General features: G+C 38.1%; 1 protein-coding gene across 4 annotated transcripts in view; it reads left to right on the top strand.

Annotated features, from left to right (window-relative positions):
• LOC107564386 (receptor-type tyrosine-protein phosphatase F) overlaps positions 1-13,856 on the top strand; it is a 135,070-nt gene extending 121,214 nt beyond the window's left edge. For all 4 annotated transcript variants that reach the window (XM_016249461.1, XM_016249463.1, XM_016249462.1 and 1 more), the window contains 11 exons: positions 1,382-1,505; positions 1,640-1,815; positions 4,692-4,811; positions 4,900-5,054; positions 5,403-5,688; positions 6,616-6,794; positions 11,215-11,341; positions 11,424-11,549; positions 11,908-12,062; positions 12,814-12,949; positions 13,462-13,856. In XM_016249461.1, coding sequence (XP_016104947.1) covers positions 1,382-1,505; positions 1,640-1,815; positions 4,692-4,811; positions 4,900-5,054; positions 5,403-5,688; positions 6,616-6,794; positions 11,215-11,341; positions 11,424-11,549; positions 11,908-12,062; positions 12,814-12,949; positions 13,462-13,530 — 1,653 coding nt within the window. In that variant the 3' untranslated portion in view covers positions 13,531-13,856. The remainder of the gene's footprint in view (positions 1-1,381; positions 1,506-1,639; positions 1,816-4,691; positions 4,812-4,899; positions 5,055-5,402; positions 5,689-6,615; positions 6,795-11,214; positions 11,342-11,423; positions 11,550-11,907; positions 12,063-12,813; positions 12,950-13,461) is intronic.
• The last annotated feature ends 938 nt before the right edge of the window (positions 13,857-14,794 follow it).

The following is a 14,794-nucleotide window of genomic DNA, read 5'->3' as shown; positions in this document are numbered from 1 at the left end:
TATCTGTTTTCTATCAATTTTTTTGTCTTTTTATTAATTATTAAAAAAAAAAAAAAAAACTCACTATGTGTACTGCATTCGACTAACCGGGAATTGTCACAGCAATTATATATTGTTGCTCTTTTGTTGTTTTGATCGCTTCTATTACCCTAATTTCTAAGTCGCTTTGGATAAATCTGTCTGCTAAATGATTAAATGAAAATGTAAATGTAAATTTATTTATCTGTTTGTTTGTTGTTACCACTGTAGACATTAGTGTGTAGATACAATTTTAATTTTTATCCAAGTTCTAGTGTTTTTTAGTGCATTGATATCAATGAATTGTTGTGCCATCAAAATTACTTAATAAAGGTTATTTGTTTATTTATGTTTCACCTTAGATATCTAACTGTAGATGCAGTTGGATGATGACTATTAAATGTTTGCAACATTAACAACAATAGTTTATTAAATCAACAATGATTTATCCCGTTAGTTTTTTTTGTTAGTTTTTTTTTTTTTACAGTGGACCATCCTCCTCACCTTATAATATCTCTTAATAATAAATTTTAATGGCTGTAACTTGACATGACCCCTCAAACATTTGTACATTGCAGACAACTGACCTGTTTTAAACGTAAGTTACCCATTCAGGGCGTCACCTCATGCATGCAGGCAGTGATATATGCAGGCTCCAGATGTGTTCATCTGTCCTCTCTCTTTAGAGCTTCCTGTCTGTCTCCATAAATCCACACTCTCCCTGTTGGGTCTGCTATTCCTCAGCCATTGCTCTTCCCTCTTCGCTCCTGTCAGCGGGCACAAAATCAAGCGCAGGCATGAAGTCCACATGGACACCAGTAATCCATTAGTCCAGGCCGAGCGTCTGAACGCTCCCTCCTCTCAGCGTAATCTTTCGCATCAAAGCCATATGCCCCGATGAGCTCAGGTACGGATGTACCGAGTCAGTGGTACTATTATCGGAGCCCCCTGCAGTGATCATGTTTGAATTATGGTGTCAGTGAGCACTAAGCCATCTGTTGGTTGCCTGTGATAATACAGCAGATGAACTTGCTGTTATTACAGGGCAGATGATCACTAGTAAGGGAACAGAACTGCAATATACCCACAAAGGGATCTAAATTACCACTCTTGAGCTTTGCCAGTCCATCAGTTCTAACAACCCCTGGTGGCAAAGTCAGCTCTGGTTCTTGCGGGTCTCTGTTCAAAACGTCGGGTTGCTATAGAAACAAAGCCTCTCTTGCTGAAGTGATGCTAGTTCAAATTTACCCCTGCGGCACTCTGTGGTATCAAGCTTCAAACAAGGTGCCTCAAAAGACTGAACAGATTTCTCTCTCGCTCTCTCTCCCCTCCTTATCTTTGTCCTCTCATCTTTCCCCTGCAGTCCGTTGATCCAGGCCAGCAGTTCACATGGGAGAACTCCAACTTGGAGGTCAACAAGCCAAAGAACCGTTATGCCAACGTTATTGCTTACGACCACTCGAGAGTTGTTCTCACCCCTGTGGACGGTAAAAGTCAAACAAACGTGTTGACCTTTAACATTTCATTGTGGTGACAGATGTGCGTATGTTTAGGGAAGCATACAATTAGCACAAATAGTGGCATAAGTGGGCCACCAGTGAATTGTTGTCTCACTCTATAGGTGTTCCAGGCAGCGACTACATCAATGCCAACTACATTGATGGTTACCGTAAGCAGAATGCCTACATTGCCACGCAGGGCCCTCTGCCTGAGACTCTGAGCGACTTCTGGAGGATGGTTTGGGAGCAGAGAGCCAGTACCATCGTCATGATGACCAGACTGGAAGAGAAGTCCAGGGTGAGTACCAGGGGCATAGAAAAGTTTAGACACAGTATTAAACATCAGCTAAGTTCAAAACTAGTACTAGTAGTTTAGTATGAGTACTAGTACTAGTAGCTTACTAGTAGTACGTTCAAAACTAATAGTTACTGTATGTGATTTAACTTTTACTTAATAGTTCCCTCACTTATTTTTAATCAATTTATTATTTTATTTTAATGTAATATACATTTTTATTTATAATATGTAATACTAAATGTTGTATTGAAATATGACATTATTGAATGAGTTCTATTTCATATATGAATTAGAATATTTACTAAATTATCATATTTGATGTATAGTATTTACTACATCATTTGAAATATTCATTGCAAAAAATAGTCACACACTATATTCACAATAACTTTAAAAAAATGAAAATCAAAAAGTATTTACAAAAATATATTTTTTAAAATCAGTATTTAAAAAATCTTGATTCTATTTTGTAGTGCTAGTTTTTTTTTTTTTACACTACTATTCAGAAGTTACAGTAGGTAAAGTTATTATTATTAATTTTTTTTTTTTAAGATTTATTTTTGTCGTTTTCAACTTTATTACGATGGGACAGATCAGAACTGACAGGAAGTGAAGTGGGAGAGGTAGGGGCGTGGGATTGGGAAAGTTCCTCGATTCGGGATTTGAACTCGAGACGCCCGTAGTGCCATGGTGTTGTATGTCAGTGCGCTGCCCACAAGGCTGTCTGTGCCGAATAGGTTTTATTTTTTTATGTATTTGAATAAAGTCATTTATGCTCACAGGCTAAAGATTCTGGGAAAAAAGGAGTAATATTACAATTATTAGTTGTAAAATATTATTACAATTTAAAATGTGTTTTCTGTTTTGATATACTTTAAAATGTAATTCTTTCCTGAGATGGCAAAGATGAATTATTCAACAGCCATTACTTAGGGTTCTTTGATGAACAACAGTTAGGAGAACATCATTTATTTAAAAAAGTAATGTAATGTAAGATTTTTTTTTCTTAAAAATGTCATTACATTTCATTTTATGAAAGTCCCAGCCAAATAGAGGTATTGATTTCTTAAAGAAATAAAAGAAGTGACGATTGATAGTGTAAGTACAGAGTACATAAAACTCTATTTACAAAGAACACACTTTCTTTGCCCTGAGGTTCCCTCCAAAATAGTAGTATAGTAGTAGAGTTCCTATCCAACCTCACAAAATATAGTAATAAAATAAAAGACAAAATACCATTGCCATCCTTTTTGTTGGATGACACAGTACAATGGTTCACAACTCTCTTCATGCTATAAAACATCCGTCTGTGCTTGGCACTAAAGGGACCTGCGTTTCTATCGAGTCCAATCACTATGTGGGTTCTTAGTGCGCTGTTGTGCTGGGCGCAGCAACAGGCCAGTGGCACCCAGAGTTGATGAGAGAGCGAGTCTGTCGACTAGTCTTCTGTTCAGCTCAAATGTCATATCTGACAGTAGATAACCTGTAATTCCTCCCCCTGTAGAATGTGTGCACTCAGGTTTTTGTTGATGGATGGGAGGTCAGATGGGAGCTAAAGGCTTATAGAGAAAGAGACATGTGTTGGCAGAGCTAGCGTGGTAAATGAGTGGGATTTGGCAAGGCTGTAGACCTATAAAGCATTACTTCATAGGTAAAGGGCGTCCCCAAGCCCTGTGATGAAAACCTCCAGCAGAGACCGAACAACTGGCCTAGTTTCACTGCTGACAGGACCTACCTTGAAGAAGAAATTAACTCTACGTCATTTTTTCTTGGTCTTTGTCTGGAGTTGATGATTGAACGCTAGACAAAACACACCATTTGAAGAGATTTCTACCACTTTTGTCTAATCTTAAATGATATTTGGATGCACTCTACTTTGTTGTTAATAGGAGTTGTCCTCAATTCAAAAGTAAGCTTTGTCCTTGTGAATTATTGGGTGCAGGTGGCACACACCTTTGCCATAACTCTATAATTTCAATACTATAATGAAATTAGGTAAATATTCACCATTCAAATGTGAACTGTGTATGCTTGTGTAAAGCTGTATAAATATAAGCCCTAGTAATAAGGACACTTGTATAGGAAATCAGTACAGTTAGCTGATATATTGAATATTCACAGTGTATTGACAATAATTTTGCTGGTGATATAAAAAACAAACATTATTGATATGTTTTTATATTTTTAAGTTATATTCGCATTATTATAATTGATTATTATTATTATTACAACAGTCTTGCAATTACGTATGAGTGTAAATATAGAGATGTTTCATAGTATCAGGCTTTTTTGAAGAAGAAGAAAGTCTCATGTTCATCAAGGCACTATTTAATTATATAAAAAGCACTATTGTGAAATATTATTGCAAAAGTGTGGTTTGGTATTTTGGTACATTTTCAAACAATTTATTTTTGTGCTGACAAAGTCGAATTTTTAGCAGCCATTACTCCTGTCTTCAGTGTCACATGATCCTTTAGAAATTCAAATATGCTGATTTGGTGCTTAAAAAACATTTCTGACATTTTCAATGTTGTGCTTACAGTTGTGTTTAATATTTTTGTGGAAACCTTAATATATAAATATTGAAACATCACAAGGCTGTAAAATATGGATCACCCCGCCCCCCCCCACAACATTTTCAATGTTGTGCTTACAGTTGTGTTTAATATTTTTGTGGAAACCTTAATATATAAATATTGAAACATCACAAGGCTGTAAAATATGGATCCCCCCCCCCCCGATAACTGTATATATAGTTTACATAACAATAAACATTTATTTTAAATTTAAGTGTCTGACATTTCAATGGGACTTATAGAATTCAGCATTTACTTCTGCACTGTTTGACTGTGTTTCATTCTTGTCCTCTTAAACAGGTCAAGTGTGACCAGTATTGGCCCATTCGTGGCACAGAGACTTACGGAATGATCCAAGTGACCATGCTTGACGCTGTTGAGTTGGCAACTTACAGTGTGCGCACCTTTGCCCTTTACAAGGTAAAAAGTTGCTTGCCTTTTCCTCTCATATAGTACGTTTCCACATTTTCAGCCATCTAACCTCCTTTCTCCCACTCTGCTCAAACAGAATGGCTCTAGCGAGAAACGCGAGATCAGGCAGTTCCAGTTCATGGCCTGGCCAGACCACGGAGTGCCTGAATACCCCACCCCCATCCTAGCTTTCCTGCGCAGGGTCAAAGCCTGCAACCCTCCTGATGCTGGACCCATGGTAGTGCACTGCAGGTTAGCGCCGGTCCCCAGTCTTTCATTTACTGCTGACCTTTTCACTTATAAAACTCTCTTGTAAAGTGAACAGTTGTAGGTTTGCTTGGTGGAATTGGCAGAAAAGGTTAGGTTTCAAATGTTTTATTGCTGTCTAGTGAAAACATCTATTTAAAGTGAATATTAGATGGAATATTTCCATTATATTCCATACAACTTTGGAATATAATAGAAATATTTATATATGTAATTCATTTGATTCATTTGTTCAGTATATGATTTAATTAATTTATTTAAAAATCTTATCAATTGGCACTCTTAGTATTAGAACCTAGTTTGTTTGTAGTGTAACCAGTTTGTCTATCTCAGTGCTGGAGTGGGCCGCACGGGCTGCTTCATAGTTATTGACGCCATGCTGGAGCGGATGAAACATGAGAAGACGGTAGACATTTATGGCCACGTCACATGCATGAGAGCCCAGAGGAACTACATGGTGCAGACGGAGGACCAGTACATCTTCATCCACGAGGCCTTGCTGGAGGCCGCCACCTGTGGAAACACAGAGGTCCCTGCACGAAACCTCTATGCCCACATCCAGAAGCTCACCCAGCCACCGCCGGGAGAGACCGTCACAGCCATGGAGCTGGAGTTTAAGGTGACACACATGATCACATGATCAAATTAATACTGTGTTATTGTCTTTAATGAAAACAAAATATAAAAAAATACCAGGTAGCTTCAGTGGCAGTTGCTTTTGTAACATTATCGTCGTGGCCTTTTCCGTTTCTGAACGTGGCAAATAGCACTGCACACATGATGAAATTTTGTTTAGAATACGTATAATTTGTATTATTTTAGCATCACTGATATGTTATTATTATACTATTATTACAATTATTTTATTCATGCGTTAAATGCATTTTTATTTTACATTTTGTTTTCATTTGGATTTTAGTTGAAGTTTTAGGAATTTTGTTGTTATATAATGCACATGAAATATGAATCAGAATACAAAGTTTAGGGTACTTATAAATCGAACAAACAGAATCTGGAATCAGACTGGATTTGTTCAGACTGACAAAAATTGGTGCATGTAAACAAATATAATGACTCAAACCTAATAAATGTTTTATTGAAAATGCTTTACTGTTCCATATGTTAATAGTGCTGTTGGGATATAAGTGAATACAGGTAAAACTAGGATGCTCAACTCAGAGCGGATTCTAGAAGTAGAAACAGCATCTGGCGCAAAGACCTGAGTGGGTACCCAATACAGACAGAGCTTGTAGTAGAGCCAATGGTCTCTATGCGCTCTCTGCTGATGTCCATCTGTGCTTTCTCTGCCCCGCTGCCAGTCACGCCCTCACTTTCCCAGTCAGACCGTTATGCCCGCACCACTCTGTACTGCTGCAGAGCTCACCTTCAATTTACAATCACAACAGACATGCTTTTAGTGTTGTTTTGCTCTATAGGTCACAGCTCCCCCACATTTAAAAAAATATTCTGTTTCAAACCGTTTTCCACTATGTTTCTGCCAGCTTGTTTACACTCAAGCACTCTGAACCCAACACTGTTTCCACAGAGACTCGCCAACTCCAAAGCCCACACTTCTCGATTCATCAGCGCCAACCTGCCCTGCAACAAGTTCAAGAACCGGCTCGTCAATATCATGCCTTTTGAGTCCACACGGGTGTGCCTGCAGCCAATTCGAGGAGTGGAGGGGTCTGACTACATCAATGCCAGCTGCATCGATGGATACAGGTAGCTTCCCGTGCCAAACCGTTACAAAAACATGGAGGAGCATGTTTGCTTTAATTCTCAAGGTTTAGATGAAAAAAAAAAATTTTTTCAAGCAGCTGCTATAAACATATTTGTTAGAGCCATTCAAGATTCTGTCAGTTGTGGATCTAAAAAGAAAAAAACTGAATGCACACGCAGTTGCGTTGCATTATGAATTGCTCTCTCCGACACATTTCAACGAATCATGAATCAGAGCTTGCTTGCTTCTGTGTTTCCTGGTATAAAAATAGATCCAGGGCTCAAAATTTAATAATTTTCACACCTGCATGCAAGTTAATTTGAGAACATGCCCCATTCAATTGTTTCTTACCAACCATGAAATGTATTTTGCATTATTTTTAATAACATTATATATTATATTTTATTTTTAATATATGTGACCCTGGACCACAAAACCAGTCTTAAGTTGCACAGAGATATTTGTAGCAATAGCCAAAAATACATTGTATGGGTCAAAATTATAGATTTTTCTTTTATGCCAAAAATCATTAGGATATTTAGTAAAGATCCATGAAGATATTTTGTAAATTCCCTACCCTACTGGTTTTGTGGTCCAGGGACACATATAGAGAAAGAGAGTGATAATACAGTAACAAATAACAATATTTGCTCAGGTCACTTGCATCGACAAGGGTCAGATCATTGCTACAATTCGATTCAATTTCAACTATCTAATATACTGTATGTTGCCATTCCTTATAGTTAAAGGGATAGTTCACCCAAAGATTCTGTCATTAATTACTCACCCTCCTAACACGATCAAGGCTCAGAAACGTAGCAAGGATATCATTAAAATAATCCATGTGACATCAGTGGTTCAACCGTAATTTTACAAATCTACGAGAATACTATTTGTGCCCAAAGAAAACAAAAACAACGACTTTTGGAGAGTAGCACCGTACACGGATATGCTGTTTACGTTGTTTACGCTTTGATCTGAACAAAAACAACGTATCCATGTACATATGTTGCATACGTTGTTGTGATACTCTCCAAAGTGGCGCTATAGGGGGACGCGGAGGAGACGAATTGTTGAATAAAGTCGTTATTTTCGTTTTCTTTGTGCAAAAAAAGTATTCTCGTAGCTTCGTAAAATTACGGTTGAACCACTGATGTCACGTGGATTATTTTAACAATGTCCTTGCTACGTTTCTGAGCCTTGATCGTGTTAGGATCCTTGCTGTCTATGAGAGGGTCAGAGAGCTCTCGGAATGCATCAAAAATATCTTAATTTGTGTTCCGAAGATGAACGAAGGTCTTAAGGGTTTAGAACGACATGAGGGTGAGTAAATAAAGACAGAATTTAAATTTTTGGGTGAACTATCCCTTTAAGAGGCATAAATTAACATATGCCAAGTGCATTATGTGAGCAAAAACTTGTTAAATAACACATGCCAGTTAGGTGGTTAAAGGGATAGTTCACCCAAAAATGAAAATTCAGTCATTAATTACTCACCCTCATGTCGTTCCAAACCCGTAAGACCTTCGTTCATCTTCAGAACACAAATTAAGATATTTTTTATGGAATCTGAGAGCTCTCTGACCCTCCCATAGACAGCAACACAACTGTAATGTTCCCAGGTCCGGAAACAGTGCAAGGACATCGGTAAAACAGTCCATGTGACATCAGTGGCTCAACATCAGTTTTGCGAAGCTACAAGAATACTTTTTGAGCGCAAAGAAAAAAAAAAGACTTTATTCAAGCAGTTCTTCTCCCCCGAGTTACATCTTCCGCCATTTTGGAGAGTACCCAAGACCGTAATCGACGTAATCAGCGTTGTTTATGTTGGGGGCGGGGGAAAGTGCACGCATGAACGTAATCTGTGTAACCAGCGTTTTTTACGCTTACGGTAAAGCGTGCGTATGCGTTGAGATACTCTCTAAAATGGCGGAAGATGGTAACTCGGGGGAGAAGAACTGCTTGAATAAAGTCTTTTTTTTTTCTTTGCGCTCAAAAAGTATTCTCGTAGCTTCGCAAAACTGAAGTTGAACCACTGATGTCACATGGACTGTTTTACCGATGTCCTTACTACGTTTCTGGACTTGGGAACATTACAGTTGCACTGCTGTCTATGGAGGGTCAGAGAGCTCTCACATTTCATCAAAAATATCTTAATTTGTGTTCTGAAGATGAATGAAGGTCTTGCGGGTTTGGAACGACATGAGGGTGAGTAATTAATGACAGAATTTTCATTTTGGGGTGAACTATCCCTTTAATCTATCTCTAAATAAATCCAGTGGTTTTGATCAGTAGATTTCTTGCCTACTTCTCGTTCCTCCTGTTCTGTTTTCATCAGGCGTCAAGACTCATTCTCATACGTGGTAAATGAGATGATCCATAACTCTCTTTTTTCTTCACTGCAATATTCCCCTCTAAACAATGAGCAGCACAGTGTAGTCTGTCTACACATTTTCAGCCTTCACATATTTTGTTGCCTTACTCTGTCTGACAGCTGTTTATTGAATTACAAAAGGAGGCGCTTTCAATGGGGTGAACGCTTGAGAAAATCAGAGAAGAAAAAGCGAGAGAGAAAAGGCCAGTCGTGTTTGCCGTAAAACGAAGCGTGGGCACGAAATGTCACAGAGTCTGTGAAGAAAATGTCTAGGGGCTTGATACATCAGCCCCTCTCGTTTGAATTAAAACTTAATGAGAGCTACTCTGGAGGAGCTCAACCTGTGCCAATGCGTAATTGAAACCAGTCGTATTTCTAAAACCAGACGAGCTTCAAAAGCGATTCTTTGGTCACGTCTTCCTCTTTAGCTGAGCCTCTGGGTCCGTCCGCACTGCGACTTGTTGTCTTGTCAAAAACCAGCAATTAAGCCTCTTTTAAACAGCACGTTAATGCGATAAGCACAGAAACACGCTTGACCTTCTTACTAGTTTACAAAGAGCAATACGTCATTAGAGCTGTTTTTGTGTCGGCCTTTATAACCATTTTAGTGTTCGTGTTGCATTTTGTTTGATTGGGAGAAAATAACCTCCAAGAAAGAACTGCATGATTAATATAGAGGTAATTTGGCTTTGTCAAAGGCAGTATGTCCCTGACGTCTGCTTTGTGTTCTTCGTAGTGACATATTTGTGTGTGTGTGTGTGTATGTTCTGGAATGGGTGGTCGATTGAGGGAGGGGGTCTCTCGTTCTTCTTTGCTCTTCATTCTGGCTTGTCTCTCCTCATCTCTCCTCTCTTCTTCTCTGCCGTCTCTTTATTTGTCAGAACAAGGCCCTGAACAGACTTTAATCTCCCAGTTCCATGTTATTGCCTCGCCTGCAGCACCTTCATTAGTTGCTAACCCGCGGCACTGTTTGTATGAGACAGTGATGTGTGTGCCATGTGCACATTGATTGCCCAAGCTGCTGTAGCAAAGTACGCTGCTGCCACCCAGTGGCCATGTTAATAAAACAACCAAAATATAAATATGGGTAGAACAGCAGATTATAGTATATGGATTCACAATCGACTTGTCATTTTTAAGTGATTGTTTGGCAACTTCTTCCAGCCGCTAAATTAGACCTCCACCATTCCTTCAACAAAACGCCCTCTCTACAAAACCCCACCCTCCAAAAATGTATCAGCAAACCTGAATGTGGAAGGTGATTGATAGGCAGAGAACATTTCTGATTGGCTAAAAAGGGTGGTTGCTCCCCCTTTTTTTTTTTTACTGTTATGAGTTTAAAGCTGTCACAGGGACTTTTTTCCACAGAGGTGTGATTTTTTTACAACACTAACTTTTTTGGTATCTGTGAGGTAGTAGGACATATTATATGACATATTATAACGAAAAAGAGCTTAGATTCTTAGTAATATATACATTTCAGTTGCAGCTATTAATAGGGTAACTGACCAATATTCAACAAGAAAATATATATTAAACTAAATCTGAAATAAAAAAAAATGCTCAATGAAAATGATCTTATAACTGCTTTGGCAACTAACTGAAATAAAAATCAGTTTATTTACTAAAATTACTAAAACTTCCAAAGAAATAAAAGCTACAAATAAAATAAAATTTAAAAAGTAAAAAATAGAAATATTTTAAAAATCAATACAAATTACAAAATTTCTAAAACTAAAATGTAGATATTAACATTTAGTCATTTAGCAGACGCTTTTATCCAAAGCGACTTACAAATGAGGACAATAGAAGCTCTAATACTCTAATAGTATATAACTAATAATACTAAAAGAGCACTAATTAGGACTCTGCAGTACTTCAGAAAAAAAAAACAAGACAGAATCCACTAGTTGACTACCAACCAATTCATTTTATCTTACAATTAAGGCGCAGCTGTTTTCTAGCCATTGTCATGGTCATGTGATTGTTCTGGGCATGTTTGCCTGTTTTGCCTCAAGGTCTCAAAAGACGTTTTTGTGTGTCCACAGACAGCAGAAGGCCTATATTGCCACTCAGGGCCCTCTAGCGGAGACCACTGAGGACTTCTGGAGGATGTTATGGGAGCACAATTCCACTATTGTAGTGATGCTGACCAAACTCAGAGAGATGGGACGGGTAAGAGCACCTTCCTCCCTTTAACTCGCATCCTGGTGTTTTAAATCCTGGAGATTTACTCATACTTTTCCACATCCTGCAGGAAAAGTGTCATCAGTACTGGCCAGCTGAGCGTTCGGCCCGCTATCAGTACTTCGTGGTGGATCCCATGGCTGAGTACAACATGCCCCAGTACATCCTGCGAGAGTTTAAAGTCACAGATGCCAGGGTACGTGCATCTATCTCCTGCAGGAATCTGCCAGAGGAGGGTTTTTTGTGTTTGTCTTTTCATGTGAATGTCACTCAGGATGGTACTTGAGGGCACCGCTGGGGTGTGTTAGCAATCTGTTGCTGGCGGCGGATGTTTCACTCCAACACGGTGCTCTCACATCCTGCGGCTCGCTTTGGACTTCAGAGCTTTCTGGCAGCTATAAATAGTACCAAGGTTATGAATAAGCTTGTAGCTAAATCGTGTACACACACGGTCATACAGTGAGCATATGGACAGAGGCTCCCTGCTGCAGAGGCATCCAGCTGTTGTGTGAAACCAGCAGCCTAATAAACCGTTCATTCTTTATTCTCTTTAGGACGGTCAATCTAGAACCATTCGGCAGTTCCAGTTCACTGATTGGCCAGAGCAAGGAGTGCCAAAAACTGGCGAGGGATTCATTGATTTCATTGGCCAAGTTCATAAAACTAAGGAGCAGTTTGGGCAGGATGGACCAATCACTGTGCACTGCAGGTATGCTGGTCGTGATCTAATTTCTGAATGCAAATGTGGACTGCAAAATGTGTGAATGGATAATATACAGTCATCTGATCAGCAAATGATCCTCCTGAAGATTTATTGAAGGTTTATTTTGTAATAATGACCAAATGACTGCACATTATCTTACTTATTACACTGCTACTTACCACATAAACATTTTACATATTAAAAGCGGATGAATACATTTAGTTCACAACATACTATTACACAAATTCTTTTGATTACATAATTTTTAGTTGTAATATTAAATTATTAGTTTTATTTTATTTATTTAATAATAAACCATTTTACTTTTACACATTTTTTTTTATTTTGTCATTTCTTAATTTCAAAACAATTTTACACTTTTTTTTACAATTTTTTTTTTACAATTTTTATATTTAAAAATGTTTAAAGTAATTATTTTTGTAATGTTTTAAATTGTCAATAAGTAATGAGTACAGTTTTTAATCATTTCTATTATTTTTAAAATTTATTCAATATACACATTTTTAAATTGATGCATTTTATTTCATATTTTAATTTTTAGTAGATAAAGTTTGCACATTTTTACACACTTTATTTTTTCAACTAAACTAAATTTAATTGAATTTCTATCACAGCCTCACAAACTCCAGACACCCAGATTTAGTGCATTACACTCAAGACTGCAGTATTACGTGTCACGCAGATCCTTCACCCTTGTGTAACAGGTGTTAAGTTAACAGATGCTGTTGTTTTTTAGTGCTGGAGTGGGAAGAACAGGTGTTTTCATCACTCTCAGTATTGTCCTGGAGAGGATGAGATATGAGGGTGTGGTGGATCTGTTCCAGACGGTTAAGACCCTGCGCACACAAAGGCCTGCCATGGTGCAAACAGAGGTACTGTCCTACTGCCCAAAAATTGTAATACCACTTGTCCAAAATGCGGTTAAAGCTGCTGATTTAGGGCCAGTTTAACTAAACAGGGCAAATTCAATAAGGTCAGGCTCAAAAATAACTCTGTCCATGCCTTTTCAGTGCTAATTCTTCACTGTGACACTACTATTTTAACGGCAAAAGACGGTTTGCGCTGGCCCTTAGACTTAGGAGACTTAGAATTATGGATTACTAAAGTAGTTATCCAACAGCCTCCACGTTTTCTGATTGCCAACATGCTAATGTTGTTTGTAGAGCCATTGGTGGAAAAAAAATAAAATTATTTCTCAGGACACCTTTCACCTATTTCAGTGGTGTCTTCAGGGACGTTTCATGCAGGGTGTCCCAAAAAGTCATTTACAGCAGCTTTAGCAGCAGTTGATATGGAGCCATGAGCTCTTTGTCACCTACTCAGTGTTATTAGCTAAGGAAGCGATTGTTTCTCCCGCTGATACACACTGGTTTTTCCCCTGCAGGACCAGTACCAGCTGTGCTACAGAGCCGCTTTAGAGTACCTGGGGAGCTTTGATCACTATGCAACGTAACCACTCCTGGACCACAGCCCTCTGGTACAACTCTTCAGGAGTGCACCAAGTGTTCCTTCTGAGCCACCGTTCCCCATCCCCATCCTGTACAGAGATCTGGGGGTGGGAAGGGCAGGCTATCCAGTGGCTGGTTAACCCATACAGCAGGGCCGTTATTGACTGGCACCAAGAGATTGCTTTAAGAAATATAGACAACTCTCTTTCAAGAAGCACCATCTAAAAAAAAACTATATTCTTGTTTATCTTTAGCGTACGCCAACCCACACTACAGTTGAAGGCTACTGGTAGCACTAATTCTTCTTGTTTCCTTTTTTTTTTTTCCTTTTTTTTTTTAAACAAAAATCATGGTTATCATTTGTTATTATTTTAAAAAATCCAGTATGACAAAATTGTTATTATTCTTATTTAGAATATTTGTGTTTTTTTTAATCATCTTTTAACATCTTTTGTCCTTAATGGCCTTTTCCGCGGGTCTACCTTTTCCTTAATTGGTACGGTTTTATTTTTATTTTCTTCATAATAGGTTATTTTAGCACAAGAACATGTATTTTTAACATGTTCCTGATACTAATACGAGAGAACCACTGTTCTCTAAGCTGCTGATGGTTTGACTTTGTAACATGATTTTACTGTTGTTATTTTTGCAAGGAACAACATGTTCTTTGGCTTTCTGTCATACAGCATTTTGTGAAAAGCAAATAATATTCTGTCAATTCAAAACTACAGTCTTCTAGATACTCTGAATTAAAAGATGTGACCTCACACCGTCAGTCATCGATATTTAGTAACACTTTACTGTAAGGTTAGGCTAGTATATTAATGTATACACCCTGAAGTGTAGTTAACATTATCTTTACTGATTAATTGGTTCTGAAAGTGAATGTCCAATAATGGGGTTAATGAGCAGTGTTGGGTTAATTGCTTTAAAATCCTTAGCTTTCCAAGTTTAAAGGGGTCATATGATGCTGCTAAAAAGAACATTATTTTGTGTATTTGGTGAAATTAAATGTGTTTATGCAGTTTAAGGTTCAAAAAATTATTTTCCACATACTGTACATTATTGTTTCTCCTCTATACCCCGCCTTTCTGAAACGCATCGATTTTTTCAAAGCTCATCGGTCTGTGCAAGGTGTGCTCTGATTGGCCAGCTATCCAGTACGTTGTGATTGGCCGAATACCTCAAACGTGTGACGGAAATGTTACGCCCCTTACCATATTGTGATGCAACGAGACAAAAACATTAAAACCCATTATAAACGAGGCA

This window comes from Sinocyclocheilus grahami, unplaced genomic scaffold (assembly GCF_001515645.1).
Source record: "Sinocyclocheilus grahami isolate Dianchi unplaced genomic scaffold, SAMN03320097.WGS_v1.1 scaffold929.1, whole genome shotgun sequence".
Classification (NCBI taxonomy): Eukaryota; Metazoa; Chordata; class Actinopteri; order Cypriniformes; family Cyprinidae; genus Sinocyclocheilus; species Sinocyclocheilus grahami.
Note: the sequence above shows the minus strand (reverse complement) of the source record. Positions and strands in the feature narration are given on the sequence as shown.